This window comes from Ixodes scapularis, unplaced genomic scaffold (assembly GCF_016920785.2).
Source record: "Ixodes scapularis isolate PalLabHiFi unplaced genomic scaffold, ASM1692078v2 PGA_scaffold0__279_contigs__length_252992795, whole genome shotgun sequence".
Classification (NCBI taxonomy): Eukaryota; Metazoa; Arthropoda; class Arachnida; order Ixodida; family Ixodidae; genus Ixodes; species Ixodes scapularis.
In genome coordinates, this window is record NW_024609835.1 from 230,005,598 (window position 1) to 230,026,235 (window position 20,638).

The following is a 20,638-nucleotide window of genomic DNA, read 5'->3' on the forward strand; positions in this document are numbered from 1 at the left end:
TATAAATAGCGTAAAATAGCTTTAACCGTAAAAATTTTCTTCGTTGGCAAAGGAGACTCCAATTAAGTAAGCTTTTTTAAGTTAGTGATGCTCGAACGAAAATTATAGTTACTGGTTACAAAACGAGCTGCACGGTTCTGGATCTGTTCCAGTTTATAAATTAGATTTTGAAAATGAGAGTCCCATATTGCGCATGCGTATTCCGAAATTGGTCGCACATTTGTTGTATAGAGTGCCTCCTTGAGGGACACTGGCGCAGTTTTGAAATTGCGTTTAATAAAGTTCAAAACACCGCTTGCTTTATTAGTCACGTAGTTTATGTGCTCATTCCAGGGGGGCTAAGCTCGCCTCGGCGGGAATCCCTCCGATGCAGCGTCGCGAGGGAGGGGAGGAGCTTCTTTTAACTCCGCCCCGGCGAGTTTCCCACTCCTCCTCTTACATTTCCGACCCCCCCGACGTCGGCGAGTTCCCCAGCGTAGCTCCGATTTGCCCCTACGCTCCGCAGTGAAGGGTTTAATTTGATTTAAATCGGAAATGACAAATAAAAATCGGAAAAAGCATGGATGCTAATTATCAAAGCCTTTAGGTAATAATAAATTGTATTCCTGGTAGCGAATTGCTGTAAAAACCCATATGTTTATAGGAATCACTGCGAGCACGCTGTTCGTCTGCTATGAGCGAACGCGGGCGAATAGAACGCCATGGACGACAGCCAAGAAAGCGCGATGCAAGCTAAAAGACTGCAGCCTCGAGCTTCTGCTGCTCAACAAGAGCACTTGTATTCATTCATGCGCGACCACCCGCAAATTACACGCGCCGCCAGTGATTTTACAGGAGGGGTAACGCGCGAAAGCAAAGAAAAGCTGTGGAGACAGCTCACGGCTGAACTGAACGCCCTCGGACCAGCCACAAAGTCGCCCGCCCGGTGGCGACATTACTGGACGGACAAGGTGTCCTGGGCCAAAAAAAAGGCAGTAGATTTCCGCCAGAGCAGTGGGTGAGTAGTAGTGACCCTTGATCCTTGATGTGTAACCTGTATGTGCCCGTCATTGTTCGGGAACGCTGGCCTTACGGAGCCACAATGATATCTAGAGGGAGCCCTGTGATCTCCTAATTCCCGTCAGTGCAATCTGTGTATACCTGCGAATCAGAAAGAACTCATTTTTCGACGTTCCTGCCCAGCGGTACAGGCGGCGGCTCGGTGCCCGGCGAGGCCGGCGTCGTTCTGGACGTCGTTGGCCACGACGCATCTAACGATTGCGGCTCCGTGAAGCTGCCTGGTCGGCCAGAGGTAAGAACGTAAGCTTCTCTAAAGCTGAAATGATTGGACATAAACAAGAAAAATTGGGACGCGCTAAGTAGACTATTTGTGCATAGGACCTATACAGGTGTATTATATATGGACACCGAGAAATTGAGGCTGGTCGCTTAGCACATTCTACGGATTTTGGGCCAAGTGTCGAGCACACCACATAAGTGTGCTATCTGGCGAGGATATCTACATGAATAAGAGGCTGCATCGGAACATAAGGGGTAAACTTCCATCTAACATGCCGATTTTTCCAATGTGGTTATTTTTTTGTTTCATGGTTTTGAAATGAGCATGGAGCATGCACACTGATCTGCTTGGGATCAGAATGTGACAAGTCTAAAGAACATAAGAGGAATGGAGTGTCTAGAGTTCAGTCCAGTCTGAACAGCAGCAGACGCAGGAGAGTTCTGTCCAGGTGGAACGGTAGCAGGCCCAGCAAGGTTTCGTCCAGAGGGCCTAGTGGATGGCATTTTGTCTTTTCGTCTTCAAGATTGAAAAACAATAGGAAGCTCTCAGTCAATTTTTTCGGACGCTAAGGATATTTTTTGTGAATATTTGCAACCTGGAGGCACAACACAAGCTTCTTTTTGTTCAAACCTAATTACAAAACTATATGCTGCAATCTAGGAGAAACGTTGAGGGAAGTGGAGACAGGAACTGCTCCGTCATTATAAGAATACACCCCGCCTCAGGTCTTGCATTAGAATGGTTGTCATTCCTAAATAAAACTTTGAAAATGATCCACCACATTCACTGTACCTGGCTTTCAATAAATACAAACTTAAAAAAAACATGATTGCTGGGACAATCGCAATTAACTTAAAGACTAAATTAAACTTGGCACTGGAACATTGCCAGTTGTTACTCCGAAAATGGATTAGGGGCACCAGCATATAGCGACCAACCCCCGTGTAGCTCGACGGAGCTTGTCGCGTGTTTCTCTTTAGTTTGGACGGAATTTGAGCGGCGGCTAGAGTTCTCTCTCTGCATGGACCTCCAGTGGTGAATGTGATTCTGTCTGGACGGAAGTCTACAAGGTTCGTTAACTTTCCGTCTCGACAGGACCCTAGTGATGACAATTTTTCTGTCTGGAAGGAACCCTAGCCACAGCCTAAAAGAAAAGCAAAACACAGTTTTCTGAATGTTGTTTCATAGTGCAGTGTCGACACCTGTAAATATTGCTGAAGCATACAGCAATAAGTTTCCCCATTTTCCATTTCACCAAAAAGTATTGTTTTGCCTCCGTCTCTAAGTCCCTCTTGCCATTAGACGACGGAGATATTTACCTTCAAAACCCTGCACCACTTTCAGGGTGCACCACCACCACATTCACCCGAGTCGCCACCAAGAGTTTCGGTTGGGGAGATTGCAGGGACAAGCGGTGCATCCAGTAAGTTGCTCAATATAGTAAGCAATGCCGTCTGTGTTTCAGTTGATATGTGTCCTTCATAATATGAACAAATATAAACAGGACACCAAGCTGCACCACCAGCTTCCAGGCTTTTGTCACCTGGAAATGAGGGCACGACCGACACATCCGGTAAGTTTCTTACTATAGCAAGCATTGCTATCAGTGTTTCGAATCATATATGTCCTGCCTGTGAGAACAAATTTAAGAATGATCCTAAATTAAGACAAATGCATGGCTTATTACATTACATTCAGACTCGAGGTCTGACAATGCACGCGTCCATAAGATAACTGCATGGAAGAGCAATATGTGGGCCACATTAAGAGTGCTGCCTGAAAATACTGAGGAAATGTGCAATCGAAGTGTGAGATTTCTGAAAATTAGTGTCTAAGCACATGTTCAGTTAAAAAGAAAAAAATATTGCACAAAATATACATAGCATATGGCAGGCCTTAACGTTCAGAATTGTTGCACCTGCGTCAGCCTTGACTGCCGTGCACGGGTGTGCTTGGAGAAGCAGCCGACACGACGGGTCAGTTCAATCAGTTGGGTGGCCAAGTTACCTTCTGAATAATTTCCACACATTTTAAAAGTAGCACCCTTACATGTACTGTGAAACATGCACATTCTGGGCATATTATGGTATTTATCAGGTGTTTCTAATACTTTTTGAGATAGCACATGGAGCTTGGCAAAGAGTCCTTGCTTGCTGCTTACTGGCTGTGTCTCGTCCACCTCATACTTTGTTTACAATTGCTTTCGCCCTTAGTTCCCAGCCAGTCAACCACCCTTGCACAGTGTCCTGTACGGGCACCACGGCGTCGAAAACGCAAGGGGGGCCATGATGCTGCCGAGGAATATGTTCAAGACCAACGACGCCTGGTGGACCTCGCAGAGGCGAGGGCTGCTGCTTCGGAACGGGTATGGGACCTATTTCCTCAAGCGGCATTTGCCTCGGTGGCTGATGTCATCTGACATGTCTTGGTGCATGTGCATGTACCAATATTTGTTAGTGCATGCCTTTGCTGTCTCCTATCCTTTCAGCAGCACGGTTATGGTACAGAATTGATGGTCTAATGATGAGAAAAATAACAGCTATTACAATTTGGTGTTCCTGGTACAGGCGTGACCAGGGAAAATTACAGATTGACTAGAGAAAGATAGATGCTATATATACGGCAATACCCGGCCCAAAATTTCCTTTCGACAATCACACAGAGGGGGGGGGGGGGGGGGGGGGGGGGAGGTACTTAGAGTTATTTCGGAATCATCATAATCAGTGTTTCCGTTGTTTATGTCCCGACAGTAAATTCCAGAAAGCCAAATCATTCGGAAGAATGATCATAAGCAAAGCAAGTATGAAATGTTCAAATTATGGGGTGCTTCCAATTTATAGATTTATCAGGTCATCTGATTAGACTGATGGCTCCGATTGCTGCAAGTTGCATGATACACTGGTATTAAAATAATATACATTCTGATATTCTTTAAATTGCGCATGTCGTTGAACAACATATCAACAAAATGATGTTCGGGCAATTGGAAACAGCAACAGGCCTTACTTGTCTCGGGGACATGTCCAAAATATGTGGAGTACCGAGTGTTGAAACAGGTTGATGGTGACAAACAGGCAACTTTTTGTGAACCGAGTTATCTTATGCACCTCTTATCATTCCAGCACGTGGAATCGCTGCTAACCGAAATGAGGCGACAATGCAGCGCAACGGAACGGCAGGCAGCTGCCATGGAACGGCAGGCTGCAGCGATGGAGCGGCAGGCTGCGGCGATGGAGCAGCAAGCCGCAGCCATGGAACAGCAGGCTGCGGCCATGCAGGTGCCCAGAGCACTCCTGCTGCTTGTGGCCATGTTGGCCACCACATTCCAGCGTGTCGTGCTTGTGCCGAGCAGGCCCCCAACACCACCGCAGTTGGACTAAGTCACTCCTACCCGTTTTTTTTTTTATGAAATGCAACAGAGTTTGTAGTCCTGCATAATTATTTTTAGGACAATGTATACAGTCGCCAATTGATTTTTCGGACTTCGCACTGATTGAAAAACCGTCTGAATAAGACAGTAGTCTGAAAAATCAGCAGATTAAAAAACTGCCTTTATTACGTCTAAGCCGGCTTAAAAAAGCCATAAATAGTAGCTTACTTCGGGTTAATGTCAACGCGCCTTGTTTTAGGTTACGCCCGTTTGCGTTCAGCAACTTTTTATTAACTTGAGAATTGCTGCCTTCTTTTCTAGCGTTATGGTCGAGTACTTTCTGCGCTTCTTAGCAAAACATCATAGCAGCGAAGATCAGATGGGCAATGACGTCCAAGCTAGCGTTTTCCAAAAACACGATCCACCGAAACGAGGTCGAGATGAGGCGCAAGTCCACAACTGCAATGGCGAATCAACAAAGAAAAATGGTAACAACAATGATGATGATAATGAAAAGCAGCTAGAATAAAAGAAAAAAACCCATACAGCATCACGTAGCAGTAAACTTAGCAGTACTCAATGAGGCCTGCCAAACCAAGAATTATAAATAGCCGCACGGCGGTGGTGCTTCGTGGTGATCGCTCGCGACGATTTTTTTCCAAAAAATCAAACGTTCGGACTTCAAGCTGTCCGATACATCAGTTGTGAATATGCACTCTTTCTATCGGGTAGGTGACGGTTCCTCCTTTAGGCCAGAAATATCGAACAAGTGTGAGTTATCTGCATCCGAAAAATTGGTGGGCGACTGTATTCCTAATAGTATTCTATGAATCATTGTCAACAAAGATGTTTTACAAGATGTGGTCATTTTATTTCTTTTCTAGCATGTTTCACAAACATTTACGTGGAGAAATCTGGAACATTCTGTGAAATGAACTACTGCCGCTCTTGATTATGTAGGTGGCCGTATGACCTTTTGTAACAAAAGCTGGCGTCCCAACCTACGAGGGACATGGAACATGTAAACAAATTAACCCTCATTTCCATCAATAACAACAAATCATGTAACCTTTTCCCTCGTAACGACAAAAGTTGCGAGGCTGAGCTAATATCCCCCCCACCCCGTCCTTGAAAAGCATTGCGACTAGGAGATACCCGAAGCCTCTGTCTTGAAGAGCTCGTGAAACCAGCTGTGCAAGCTCTGGACTGCAAGGCCCCTGTTCTTGCAGCCATCAAACATTCTTCCCCATAAAGATTAGAACTGAGAGCGAGTTCTGTTTGCCTTAAGCTATGCGTCAGTGTGACCTATTCATTCACAGGCAGGGACCGACAAGTATATGCATGTTGTGAAAAAGTTTTTTCACAAGCGCTTTTTCTGAAGTTTTAGATACCTCGCAACCTCTGCAAGCACCGAGGAATCTGTACACCAAGCGAAATCTTGAACAATGCATGTTGGCTGACGAAAACAGGCCATATAACAAACTACATTTGTCAGTTGAGTTTAACAAGAGCCCATGAGCCTCCTCGGAAGCAACTGTTGAGAGAAGAGTTATAAACTGCCCGGCAATGTGCTCCATCAATGGTTCAACAGATGCGTGGGTAAAGGTGTTGATACCAGCTCCTTTCCCCTCTAGCAAACACTTTGCTAGCCGGGCATCACTGCATAAGGTACCTTCATCCGTACACTTGCAGAAATGCCGCAACAAAAGTCTAATGCAAAAACACATCCTGCTGAGCCGCCCGTACGTGTGAAACTTGCAAAAAAGAACATCAAACACGACATCAGGGTCACTACTTGCCCTCACGGAACACCCATACATGTGAAACTTGCAAAAATGTACATCAAACATGACGTCAGAGTCACTACTTGTTCTCCTGAGGCACCCGTACGTGTGAAACTTGCAAAAAAGAACATCAAACACGACATCAGGGTCACAACTTGCCCTCACGGAACACCCATACATGTGAAACTTGCAAAAATGTACATCAAACATGACGTCAGAGTCACTACTTGTTCTCCTGAGGCACCCGTATCTGTGAAACTCGCAAAAAAGAACATCAAAAATGACGTCGCTCACTACTTCTTCTCACGTGACACCCGTACACGTGAAACTTGTCAAAAGAACACCAAACAAAAAGCTCAAAACACTGCATAGGATCCACATACCTGCGAATCTTGCGAAAAGGACAGTGGAAACACTGTACACAAACACAAAGTCCAAGCAAGCTCCGGCAGTAAACACACCTCACCCACAGGCAAACACACACACACACACGAAGTCCAAGTAGGATCCGGCACAATGCAGACCTCACAATACAGGCACACACACGGAGTCCGAGAAGGCTCCGGCACAACGCAGACCTCACGGTACAGGCACACACACGGAGTCCGAGAAGGCTCTGGCACAACACAGACTTCACTGTACAGGCACACACACGGAGTCCGAGCAAGCTCCGGCAGTAAACACACCTCACTGTACAGGTACACACACGGAGTCCTAGAAGGCTCCGGCACAACACAGACCTCACTATACAGACACACACACGGAGTCCGAGGAGGCTCCGGCACAACATGGACCTCACTGTACAAGCACACACACGGAGTCCTAAAAGGCTCCGGCACAACACAGACCTTACTATACAGACACACACACGGAGTCCGAGGAGGCTCCGGCACAACATGGACCTGACTGTACAAGCACACACACGGAGTCCTAGAAGGCTCCGGCACAACACAGACCTCACTGTACAGACACACACACGGAGTCCGAGGAGGCTCCGGCACAACATGGACCTCACTGTACAAGCACACACACGGAGTCCGAGAAGGCTCCGGCACAACACAGACCTCACTGTACAGGCACACACACGGAGTCCGAGAAGGCTCTGGCACAACACAGACCTTACTGTACAGGCACACACACGGGGTCCGAGAAGGCTCCGGCAGAACATCCACAGCACTGAGCACGCATTACACTTAGAAAGTATGAGACCATCACTGGTGGCGGCCACGATGGCGGATCCGGTGAAGCCGGCGACGTACACGACGCACATGACTTGTGGTAGCTCCAAGCACAAGCTGGTCCCGCATGGCCTTACCCTCAATGTAGAGGCGCCTCGACTGCAGGATTCTGCGCTCTCGTGCTGCGTCACTGCTCTCGTCTGCCTCGCTGTCATCGTCAGAGCCGCTGCTTGACTCGGATTCCGACGACGATGATCCCGGATCCGATTCCCCTGCGCTGAGGCAGATGTTGTGGAGCACTGCACAGGCTGCCACGATCGTGCCGGCGATCCTTGGATGGTGGTAAAGAACCCGGTGTTTTTGCACGCATCGAAAACGACTCTTCAGCAGCCCAATGCAGCGCTCCACCACCGACCTCATTGAGGCGTGGGCAGCGTTGTAACGCCCGGCAGGTGTGGAGACAGCTGGCCGGCCAGGCACGGGAGTCATGAGCCATGGCTCCAACGGGTACCCACTGTCTCCTGCATGAAAAATAGCAAGTCTAATCTCAGATACGTGAACCACATGCTGTGTTTTATCCAAATTTGATTTATCCCGTCCGACCCTCCATATGCCGTTTCCACAAGCAGGTGGTGTGCATTCAGCGTTAACCTTGTAGCTTCCGAGTAGTGCTGATAACGAGTACTACTTGTTGAAACCACCGCTATATCTTATTTGCATGCCAGAGACGCCGCAGACCTGTCAACCAATATCAGGTGTTTGCCGTCTCAACAGGTTTTTACAGATGACACCGACTATGGTGATGATGACACGCCTTGGAAACGAGTTTTTGGAAAATGCTGTGGAAGCTCTGGGAATGAGGACCGTGAGGCTATCTCCAAGAGTATTTCTCATGTCTGTTACCCGCGAGAGTCTCACCTTGATGAGATTGAAATAAAACGCAATGGTACACTTGAAGGAGCTTCTTTGCAGCTGGAGGCTGGACACGGAGCACCTATCAACCCCACTCCTCTCTTTCCTATTCTCGCAGTGCCTAGTGTAATTCAGTGGTTAACTGACAACACCTCTTGATTTCAACAGTTTCGACCCTAATGCACTAAAGATGAACTGTTAAATTCCTCATCTCTGCTCCAGAGCCTCGAGCAAGGACATGAAAGTAAGCCTTTGCATGATGCCTTGCTTTAGGCCAGTCATCCAAACACTGGTGTATAGTTCTACAGCAATCTGTTCATGTGAAAGTCAAGAAACGTCTGGGTACTCTGCATTTTGTTTTCATGCGAGCTGACAATGTGCTGCCACTTTAGGTACACTCACCGAGTAGGTACTCCCCGTGCCTGATGAGCCTGCCAGCGATGCACTGCTGCCGCACCCAAGACTGCCTCCACACAAGGGCGTCATGTGAGCAGCCAGGCATCGAAGGGTCGACTGCCAGGATTCGCATGTTGGCGTCGCACACCTGCAACAAATAAGAGTGCGATAAGAGAGAGACAAACAGATGATCGCAGCTTGTGTACATCTGTTACGTTCCTTTCATTTTGAAAAAGACAACTTAGCAGTGATCCCGCGCACTGTGAGAAAGAAATAAGCATCTGTCAATAGTATTGTGCAATATGCTTCTACCGGTGCCTTCGGTGCACATCAACAGGTATAAATTATGAATAGAAGCACGTCTCCCAACACTCTTACAATGTCCATAGAGCTGTGCAGCAATTACTACTCGGACCCAGGGGCGTAGCCAGGGGGAGGGCTTATGGGGCTTCAGCCAGCCAGCCAGTGAGCCCAACCAGACCGGCCTCCTCCCCAAAAAAAAAAAAAAAAAAATTTAGCCGACCCTAAATATACACATGCATTGTGACCCCCCCCATCCCCCTCTCCGCACCCCAAGTCGTGGACATCCCAGTCACCTCAACTCCAGCCCCCAGCCCCCAGCCCGCCCCCCCCCCCCCCCCCAAGCCCCCGATTTATAACGATTTCAGATTACAACAAACGTGACCACATGTTACAAACTCGGTAGGAGCCAAAAATGGAAACTTACCACCATGACGTTTAGCGCGTAGTGGAGCTTGCGACACCAATACAACGCCTTGGTGACGGTTCGGTCGAACCGTGACGGACCCTTGATGGCCACAAACGTCCCGTCGACGCACCCAACGACGCCCGGGAGGGTGCCTCGTCGCAGGAAGGCTTCCTGTGTGGCCGCACGTTCTTCCACGGTCTCGGCGAAAGCGACCCACGCGGGGCCCAGGCGGCGAACGATGGCTACGGCCACGGCACGGACGGCTGAGCTCACCGTAGTCTGGTGGACGGAGAGATTTCGGTCGCTCCCCACCAACCCCTGGTAGCTTCCCGTCGCGAAAAACCGCAACGCCACGAGGACTTGCTGTTCAACGGTGACGACGGTCCGTGCACGGCTCCACCGTCTCAAGCCAGGATCGTCACGCAGTTCGTCGCACAGCCACCTTACAACGTCTTTCGAGAGGCGATAGTGTCGTTGAAAATCAACGTTATCCATGTCAAACGCATTGGCGTGGTCTAAGTACCTACGCCGGCGGCGAAACACGAACAAAAACGCTGCCATTTTGGACGCTTCTCCCCGATCTCGCGCCCAACTCGCCCAAGCTCGCCTAGGTCGGAGCCGGCAAGCTTTTCCCATCCGCGGCGGCTTCTGCCACGTCACAATGACGTCACCGCATCTCGCCGCGAGTTCCGAATATGCAACTCTCCGACCGCCTCAAAACCCTCCGTTAACGTCACGATCTAGGGAGTGTCGGCGCGTGTCGTCATGCACGGCGCCGACCAATCGCGGCGGTCGGCGAGTTTGGCGGAGAACTCGCCTCGAGCTCGCCGCGCCGAGGTTAGCCCCCCAGGTCAGATCAGATGAAAAGTATATACCTAAGTACTTGAAATTGCTAACGCGATCAAAGAAGTGATGACCCAGATGATAGTTCGATAAATGAGGCTTACGCTTTCAGGTAAAACTAATAAAGCAACACTTTTTTTTTGTTCAAACTCATTTTCCACTTGTCACACCACGCTAAGACAAGATCCAAGTGATACTGGAGGGCCGCAACATCTGATGCATTTTGGACACTACGATAAATGACACAGTCGTCTGCATAAAGCTTTATACTAGACGTTATTCTGTTTGTGATATCGTTAATATAAACGAGAAAGAGCAATGGCCTCAGGACCGAACCTTGTGGGACCCCTGAAGTTACGTTGACGTAAGATGATGTTACACCGTTAATAATGACACACTGTTTTCTGTCTGATAAGTAATTCTATAGCCACTCAAGAACATACGTAGGTAACCCCAGAAACGACAATTTATGTAAAAGAAGAACATGAGAAACTGCATCAAACGCTTTCTGAAAATCCAAAAATACAGAATCAACCTGTAAACCTTTGTCGTAAGAAGCCAAAATGTCGTGGGTGAACTCGCTCAACTGGGTGACACAAGAAAGGCCAGACCTAAAACCATGTTGGTGAGGTGTGAAAAATTTGTTAGCTTCAAGATGCTTCATAATGTTAGAATAAATAATATGTTCCAAGGTTTTACAGCATACACTGGTGAGTGAAATAGGCCTATAGTTCATGACACTGTCTTTAGCACCGGATTTTTGTATTGGAACAACATTGGCAGTCTTCCATTCACAAGGGAGTTCACGGGCTTCTAAGGCCTTATTAAACAGTATAACCAAAAAGGGGGTCAATGCTCGGGCACAATTCTTCAGAACATGGTTAGAAATACCGTCTGGACCGGGCGCAGCCCCCGGATTCAGGCCCTGAAGTAAAGAAAAAACACCGTTTTCTGATATAACAATGTCGGGCATAACCTCAGGGATATACTCCGCCGCGGCTGGCATAGCCCCGTTAAATGGTTGTGAAAAGACCGAATGAAAATACGTGTTGAAACATGTCACCTATTTGAGATCGTCAGAGACAGTGCCCTGTCCGTCAGAGACCGCGGGAATACCAACTTCGTCTTTTCTATTAGATTTTACATACTTCCACACTTCTTTTGGATTACTCACCAATTTTTCTTTAAGGGAAATAAAAAAATTTTGATTTTGCTTCTTTCATTTGTATCTTTAAATAAGAGCCTATCCTCTCGAGCGGATCGAGTACGTCACCATGCTGTGTTTTGCGGTAACGTTGATACAGCCGACGTTTCTTATTGATAAGTGAGCGCAGCTCTTTATTTACCCAAGGTTTATCAACTCTACGTTTTCCGGTGATAATTTTGGATGGCACATGACGATCAAAAAAATCAGCAAGCTCGCTCTTGAAAAGATTCCACAAACTGTTAATATTCATATGTAAGGAGCATTCTTCAAACTCTGGGAGGATAGAAGATAGGTTATTCGAGAGGCCTTCAAAATTCCCTCTATCATAAAAGAATACTTTCCTCGAGGGCGGTTTATTAATATCAGGTGGTTCACAGCGAATGCTACCAACGACTACCTCGTGATCACTAATCCCCTTAATTGTTGTAACAGAACGTACAAGCGTAGGGTGGTTGCTAAACACAAGATCTAGAGTAGATGCTCTTGTCCCGCCAAATCTTGTAGGAGAATTCACGAACTGATAAAGACTGTTTTCGATAATTAGGGATTCCAAAGTCGTGTAAAGGTTAGATTTGCACCGTGTAACAGGAAGTTTATCTTGCCAGTCAATCTCGGGAAGATTAAAATCACCACCTACGACGACGTAATCAGAGGTCAGCACTGACAAAGCATTGGATAACGCCTCGAGTGGCTTTGTATCACTGCCCCCAGGAGACCTGTAAAAGGAACCAACGGCTAGCTGTTTTGCATTTGCCAGTTCTATTCTGCACCAGACAGCCTCACAGGAGGGGTCATTGAAATTTAACGCAATACTTTTGATATGACGGCTGACAAGTACAAAAACGCCACCTCCATGAGCGTTGCGATCCCTCCGATAGACATTGTAATTGGAGGGAAATACCTCCGCGTCGAAAACAGTGCCATCCAACCACGACTCGGTACCTATAACTATGTCAGAATTAGTAACAGTAATAAGGTCGGCGAGCTCATCCGATTTATTCTTGATACCGCGACAGTTTACAACAATAAAATCAAGTTCTTGTGGCTTACTTTTGCGGTATTTGACCGGGGTGTTTGATTGCTATTGAATATTTTCGACGACACGATTCGTTGTTGCATCATAGGTAAACATCTTTGTCCCCATGATAAGCCTATTAAAGCGTAGTTGAAATTTTTCATTATGTTCCTTAGCAAAGTCAAGAAGTTTCTTCCTTTCCGATCTTACACGTAACGAAAAGTCTTCGCTAAGAGACAAGCAACTGCGTTTCAGTTTTTGCGCGTTAGAAAGAATGTTCTGCTTATCTTTGAATGAAAAGAACTGAGCAACGATCGGCCTATTTTTGGCAGTAGAAAAATGACCAATTCTGTGAGCGCGTTCGATTGACAAAGTACCGACTTGAATCCCGAGACTATCGCTACATAGCGATATAACACTTCGTTCGGACTCATCCCACGTCTCGTTGACGGAATCTGGAAGCCCATAGAAAATCAGATTATTTCTTCGGGATCTATTTTCTAGATCATCCTGTCGCATCATGAGTGAACTAAGTTGCGCAGTCGCGGTTTCACTTTGTTCCTTAAAACGTTGTATCTCTCCGTCCATTTCCTTTACAGACAGTAGCTCTTTTTCAATCCCACCAATACGAGCTGTAAGTGCAGCAAGCTTCCCTTCTGCGACCAGCGGATTTTCTTTGATCTCCTTCAATTCCGAAAGTACCTTCGCCTGCCCCAGCTGTATCATCGGTATAACACGGAGTGCATCAAGGAGCTCCTGTTGCTGTTCCGCTGTAAGCGGGCCGCGGTTTTCTTCCACGTTGCCAGACAGCATTAAGCGTTTTTTGATCAGAGATAAAACAACCTGACATCTCAAAGAGAGCACTTCAACAACGCATTCAAAGGAACACTTCAAAAGGAACAGAAAGTTGGGTCCCGGTGCCGCGTCACAGGGTTGTGCGTAACGCACGATAGTGTCGTGGAAGTAAGGTGTACCAACCTGAAGAGCGAGAACCCGTAAGCATCCCGCCTCCATGACGGCACCGGAACCCATCCGTTGCAGGTAGAGCAGGCTCTTAAATAGTTCGTAGTCACATGATGTCGATCGCTGTTGCTTGACGTGATGTTTGAAGAAAGCCGTGTCCGGGTGTAGCAGCGTCAAATCCATCGAAGAATGACTTTGCTGACAAGTTGAAATCGCCGGGCATCTTTCGTCGTACCATGACTCGTCAGTCCAAAAGGGCGTGAACTCAGCGCCGCAAGAGACGGCTAGGGCCTGCATAAACTGAAGAGTGAGAACCCGTAAGCATCCCGAATCCATGACGGCACCGGAACCCCTACAGATAGATAGATAACGCTTTAATGTTCCACCAGATAAGGAGACACCTAGTCCTCGTCCCCGGCACGCAGGCCTAGGATACGGGGCCCGGGACTTCCGCGATTGGAAGCAGGCAAAGAGGTCTTGGCTCTTCGCGGCTTCTTCCGCTAGGTGGATGGCTAGCTGCTGTGGAGCAAGGACCTCGCTCCGCAACAGGGCTTCCCAGGCTTGTCTAAAATTTATATTTGCTTTAGCCCCTGGGGAGCTGGCACATTCCCAGATTATGTAGTCAAGGGTCCCTCTCGCGCCACTGTGCCTGCACTTATCGTTTTGTCTGTCATCTATCTGAACATGGTATGCCCAGACTGGGTTTATGAAGTTTGTCAGTTTGTCAGTCCATATTATATGGCAGTCAGGCGGCTCCACAGTTACCTGGAAGTAGAGAGCTCGGGCTAACTCGTGGGCCGCCTCGTTGCCAGGAACGGATTTGTGTGCGGGGGTCCAAATTAGGCTAATTTTTTTTGTTTAGCTGTCTACCGGTCAAACTCCTTGTCGCTTCCGGCGAGGTTCTACCCTTCCCGAAATTCCAGATGGCCGTTTTGCTATCGCTAATAATAAAAATGGCTTTCGTTCCAACGGAAGCGAGCGCTGTCGGAACTTCTTCCGCCGTTTCTGCGTTGCGGCTTTTAATGGTGGCGGCCGATACGGGAGCACCTCGGCCGTCAACCACCGAGGTGACCGCCGCACCCGACTCTCCACTTGCCGCGTCCGCATACGCAACCGACTTGCTGTCCATTAAATCGAAGCGTCTGATTAGTGCTTCTGCTCTTTTTTCCCCCCTCTCCGTGCTGAACATGGGATGCAAGTCACGAGGGAGGGGGAGAATGATTAGGTTTTCTCGGCAGTCCTGCGGAATGCTTGACTTGACGCGTAGTCCCCTATCTGTTTGCAGGCCTACCATCTCGAGGATAGCTCTGCCCGTGGTCATTCGGCTAAGTCTTTTGAGCTGCGAAATTCTGACAGCGTCCGCTATTTCATCAAAGGTATTGTGCACTCCCATAGAGAGGAGCTTCACTGCGGGGGTGCTAATTGGTCAGCCCAGGGCCCTCTTTGTGCATCGCCGGATGAGCGAGCCTAGTTTCCTTCTCTCCTCCGACCTGATGTTTAAGAAAGGCGTGGCATAGCTCACGCGGCCTATTACGTATGCTTGAATTAGTTTAAGCAAGCTCCTTTCCTTCAGGCCTCGTTCTTTCAGCGGAACCATTTTAAATATTCCAAGGGCTTGCGTGGCAAATCCTTCTAGCCTTTTGATTGTCCCATCATTATATCCATTTTCCTGAATGAATAGTCCCAAGATTCTGATCTGATCTACCTTTGGAACTGGTTTCTCCTCTACTTTAATGCTAAAATCCCAGCTACGTTTGCATCGGAGAGACTTTGGGTTATAAACGAATAATTCTGATTTTTGCGGAGAGCATAAGAGACCCCTATTGGCAGCATAGTCCATGAAAGTGTCTTTCGCCGCCTGCAAGCGCTCCTCAATGCTCGCATCACTCCCCTGGTTAATTCAGAGGTTGATGTCGTCCGCGTAAATACTGGAACTCAGCCCCTCTATGCTCCTCAGAGCTGCTGGGAGGCTCCTCATTGCCACTTTGAAAAGGAATGGGGAGAGAACCGAGCCCTGCGGCGTGCCCCTGCTCCCTGACTTTAGTGTGTGTGACTCAATGTCTTGGAACTTTATGCAGGCAGTTCTGTCTGACGAAAAGTCCTTGACGTAGTCGTACGTTCCCGTATCTACACCAATTTCTTGGAGAGCGCAAAGGATCGCTTCGTGTTTAACATTATCAAAAGCCTTTGTCAAGTCCAGGCAGAGAATTACTTTGGCTTCTCTAGAGCGCGAATCGATTATGTAATGTTTGAGTCGGAGCATCACGTCCTGCGTACTCAAGCCCGGCCGGAAGCCGACCATCTTGCACGGCCACAGGTCGTTTTGCTTCATAAAGCGTGTCAATCTGGTCTGAACTACGCACTCCATTAATTTTCCCATGCATGAGGTTAGGGAAATTGGTCTTAAATTTTCTAGTCTAGGGGGTTTCCCCGGCTTTGGGATTAGAATTACGTTTGCCGACTTCCACTGCCGAGGCAGGTGGCCTTTAGTACAAATATCTTGCTTGTACTCCGTCAGAGCGCTGATGGAGTCATTTTCCAGGTTTCTTAATATTTTGTTAGTTATCTCGGCAGGGCCCGGGGCCGATTTTGTTTTTAGTCCCAATATTTCTGCACTGACCTCCGCTACCGTGATGGGTGCGTCGAGTCCTCGTTAGGAGCTCTGTCGTACTCTAAGAGGGGTATACTATCGGTGTCACCAATGTACATGTTAACTAGTTTGTTCATAAATTCCGCGTCCGTTCCCTCAGACGCGTGCCTAGCTTTTGGTAATCTAATTCCTGATTGAGTTTTCGAATTCGTCGAATCTGATAGGTGTCTCAGCAGACCCCATGTTTTGGCAAGGCTCATGCCCCCTTCCATCTTGTCGCATCTGCTGCACCAATTTTGGTCGCACAATTTGATCGCATAATTTTGAATTTCTTTGTTATATCTAGCAATCTTCCTTCTCAGATTGAGGTTTCGTTTTTGCCTCTTTAGTCTGCGCTCCGTACTGCGTTTTGCCTCCCACATGTGAAGCAGTTTGCTGTCAACTACCTCAGGGGCACTGTCCCCTTCAAGTGTCTTTGTGGCCTCCCCAACGTGACGCTTGAGGACCTCCGTTCATTTCTTTATGTTTGTGATCTTCCCAGTGGCACCTTTCTCTCGTTTACCCCTAAATAATTCCCATTCGGTAATCCTCGGTTTACGCGGACGACGCGTCTTCAGTCCTTTTTTAATGATCGAGGCCAGAATAAAATGGTCGCTGCCGGAATTTTGCTCCGAATTTCGCCACGTCATGCCTGTCACATTTTTGGCGAAAGTCAGGTCAGGGTAGGTGTCTGCGCACACGCTGTTACCCACCCTGTTTGGACTACTAGGGTCCGCGAGTAGTGCCAGTCCCAGCTCATGCGCATCCTCCCATAACTGCGTGCCTTTAGGATCTTCTTTAGCGTAACCCCATTCCGGGTGCGCCGCATTGAAGTCACCGACTGTTAGCAAGGAGTTGGTGCCAACTGCCTTAATCGCTTTGCGGAAGAGGGCCCTGAATGTCACCTTTTTCTGCTCTGGGGTACTGTACAAATTTAAGAGGAAGACGCTCGGTTCTTCCTTTCCTCCCGTAAGTATTTCCAATAGCACTACCTCAATTACTTTCGAGTTGATTTCGTGCTCAATAGCTGCAATGTTCCTCTTAATCAACGTTGTGACGCGAGATTTCTCACCCCTGTCACTTAAAAAAGCTTGGTATCCTGAGAGTTTCGCTATTTTGCCCGTCTCCTGCCGGGCTATCACTAGCGGTTTCACATCTAATAGCGTCAGATATTGTTGCACTAACGTCGGCTTGCGTTGAAAGCCGTGACAGTTCCACTGCCAGATTAACGACTCACTTCGTGCACCTCTGGTCATTTTGGAGCTGGTCGAATTTTTCCTCAGCTTTTTGTTGCCGTTCTTCGATGGCAACTAATTCTGCCCTTTGCCTTTGAGCTTCACCCGTAAGGGCTTGTATCTGGCTTTGAGTTTGACTTATTGCTCCCATAATTTGGGCCATGAAAGAATCGAATTCGGCTTCGATTTTGGCTTCTGATTTTTTCTCTAGTGCCACCAATGGATCAGCGTCGTCCCCTTTGCGTTTCATTGGAGGCGGTCTAGCCGATTCTAAAATCGTCTTTTCCTCCTCTGGTGTCGCAGGCTGCATGGGAGTCTTAGCCCTAGAAGCCGGGGGGGTTGGTTTCAGTACCAATTTTGGTTGAACTCTGTGGGGGAGGGGTCCTCGTACACTTCTGCGATTTTGGTTTCTGCCACTTTTGAGTGAGCTTATTAACGACCTATTTAAGCTCCCCAACCCCTTTCCTTAATTTATCGATCTCCTCGTCCTTCTTATTTTTTGCCTGGGAAACCTCACTGCCAAAGCTTACACCTTTTCGATCCCTGCTCGGCCTCCGCTTCTTTGTCCACGCGTTCGCCGGGACCGTGGAACTCGATCTCCCCCGAAGTCTGGATCCGGAGTGCGCCCTGGTGCGGGAGCTCGAGCGTTTGCGCTGCTGCTTCCCCCCCGGTGGTCTCCTCCAGCCTCGTGAAGGAGTCGTTTCTGGCGCGAAAGTCCTCGTTTCCGCGCTTGACCTTGGAACGACCTCGGAGATTCCCCTCGGCGGTCGCTCCGGCTTGCTGCTTTTTCTGAAGTTGCTGATGCTGTTGCATGTTGATCTTGCGTTCCCATTTCTTCTTCTTCACCTCGTAAGGGACACGGTAGAGTTCTCTACATTTTTTGTCACCGAGCGGGTGTCTTCTCCCTCACAGTTGGCACACGGACTCGCATAAATGACTTTGTGGCGGTTTCTCTATGCCACAGCCACGGCATTTCACATTTCCGGGGTCCGGGCAGACGTCTTCGCGGTGCCCGAGCCGGCCGCAGGCGTTAAAAACCTCGTACTTCTGGCGGTCGAGTACGCAGCGTTGCGCCACGGGCGTGAGTCGCACCCAGCGCGGTACCTCTTTGTCTTCGAAGAGTATTAAAACTGTCCTCGATTCTCGTTCGAGTCTTCGCACTCCTAGGACCGGAGGATTCCCGTAGATTTGCAACCTTTTCAGAATATCTTCGTCCGAGAAGGACAAAGGGACTTTATGAACGACGCCTTCCCCGCAGTCCTCCGGCATAGCGATGTACGTAGTCATTTCTATATTTTCCCCTTCAAACATGATGAGCTTGAAGTCGGCGCATTTTCTCTTCTCTGCGCTGACGGTGGCGACGAGAAATGGAATGTAGCTCACGTTCATCAAGATGACGTCCTCCCCGGCCACGTCTGGGCTGACACCAGCAGCCCTAAATATTACGCCGGCCAAATACGCACTTCCATATTTCATCATACGTATGAGACCGCCGTGCGGCCTCATGTCTATTTTGTCAGCGCCGTCCGGAACTCGGGCAAACTGCCTTTCAACCGGCTTTGCCGCCATCTTCCTTCCTGCGAGCTTCTCGGCGGCTCGCTGCCGTTCCATATGGCGTGCCTCGTTGTCCACTAGGGGGGCCGCTTTCCCTTTCTTCTTACTAACGTACCCTTGTCCTGGCACGTTCAACTTTTCCCGATCAATCTCCCTACCTTTCACGGTCTCCATCATGGCTAAATCAGTCTCCGAGAGGAGCCTCAGCCGCCGCCGACGACTTCTGGCCGGTAGGTCTAAGCTTAGGCTTCGCTCACGACATGGCTCGTCGAACACTCCAAAGCCTCAAAATTCGTGAAAAACAAGGGCCCACATTGAAAAAATGTTGATATCCTAGGTGTCCGTTCGTCATGTGCTGTTGATTCGAGCTAAAATTAAAAAAAAAAAAAAAAAACTTGTGTCCAAAATTAGAGCAGCACAAGCGAGACACACCGTTTACCCCCCCCCCCCCCCCCCCTCCATCCAATCTTCTCTGCTCCTACCAACTACAGAGAGCAGGCCATGACGTTGTGCCTGTTTGATTAGCCCTTCGGCTTACAACATCGGCCGCGTTCGGACCTAAACTGAAACGAAGTATAGAAGACCTTTGATGCCTGAAACTGCCATATACTGTAAACGACCTATTTTTCGCGGGCTCAACATTTCGCGATTTAGGTCAAACCTAAAGTTTTGGAATAATTCGTGGTAATTTTCGCGACGGTGTGGGATCTCAATATAGATTCTACTGTGTTCATATATTACCAGAACTGTTCGCGGGACCTATTTTTCGGGAATGGCAGACGACTCGGCGAAATCCGCGAAAATTCGGCCCTCGCAAAAATTAAGTCATTTACAGTAATTAATAAATATGAGTGTAAGCAGTTCGATCCAACTCAGTCCCCACACAATAAAATAGCTCGAAAGAGTAACTAAAAGTCCTGCAGAATCAATAGAAGTTATTTGGACCCCAACACTGCCATATAATTCAGAAATATGAAATAGCCAATATTCCCCATTGGAAGCCAACTAAGTCTTCACACCATCAAATAACTCAAAATAGTGACGAATAGTACCTAAAAGTAACTAGAAGCTATTTGAACTATATATCTTCATTTTTAAATTTTGATCAAAAAGCCAAAATTAGCCATTGCAAGCCAACTCAGTCCGCGCGCAGTCAAATAACTCGAAAAAGTTACAAATAGTCATTGATAGTCATTAAAGTCCTTTGGAATAAAAATCCGCCATATAATTAGGAAATAAAATCAAACAGCAAATAATAGTAATTCAAATTTAATCTGAGACATAACCTCACAAATATCACGAAACGGTCACTAATGGTCATTAAAGTCTATCACAAGTGGAACTACCTAATAAACTGCGGCTTGGTCTATACGCCTCGAAATAGCTTAGGAAATTGGCCCAGAGCCATCTATAGCCCTTGGAAGGCAATCTAGTTTATACTCGTCCAAATAACTCAGAAGTACAATCCAATATTCAGTGCCGTCATTAGAGGCTAACCAGCCCACCAAAACGACAGGTGATACTGAACGGGAAACTATTTCAACTTCTTTATAAATACTGGCTC

The 20,638-nt window shown here is 47.8% G+C and overlaps 2 protein-coding genes and 2 pseudogenes across 2 annotated transcripts; 1 reads left to right on the top strand and 3 right to left on the bottom strand.

The window, feature by feature from the left end:
• Positions 1 to 701: 701 nt before the first annotated feature.
• On the top strand, positions 702 to 4,659 carry LOC115312235. Its single transcript, XM_040217169.1, has 6 exons — positions 702 to 997; positions 1,183 to 1,291; positions 2,624 to 2,702; positions 2,784 to 2,852; positions 3,493 to 3,644; positions 4,402 to 4,659. Exons 1-6 carry the CDS (start codon positions 702 to 704, stop codon positions 4,657 to 4,659), a joined length of 963 nt encoding a protein of 320 aa, XP_040073103.1.
• A 2,670-nt stretch (positions 4,660 to 7,329) lies between these two features.
• LOC115317276 (putative nuclease HARBI1) lies at positions 7,330 to 10,240 on the bottom strand. Its single transcript, XM_040217176.2, has 3 exons — positions 9,647 to 10,240; positions 8,926 to 9,067; positions 7,330 to 8,132 (listed from the first exon to the last, which is right to left on the bottom strand). Exons 1-3 carry the CDS (start codon positions 10,187 to 10,189, stop codon positions 7,645 to 7,647), a joined length of 1,173 nt encoding a protein of 390 aa, XP_040073110.1. The 5' UTR covers positions 10,190 to 10,240; the 3' UTR covers positions 7,330 to 7,644.
• Positions 10,241 to 11,924: 1,684 nt separating this feature from the next.
• On the bottom strand, positions 11,925 to 17,541 carry LOC120845330 (annotated as a pseudogene).
• A 419-nt stretch (positions 17,542 to 17,960) lies between these two features.
• Positions 17,961 to 19,248, bottom strand: LOC115318857 (annotated as a pseudogene).
• Between the last annotated feature and the right edge of the window lie 1,390 nt (positions 19,249 to 20,638).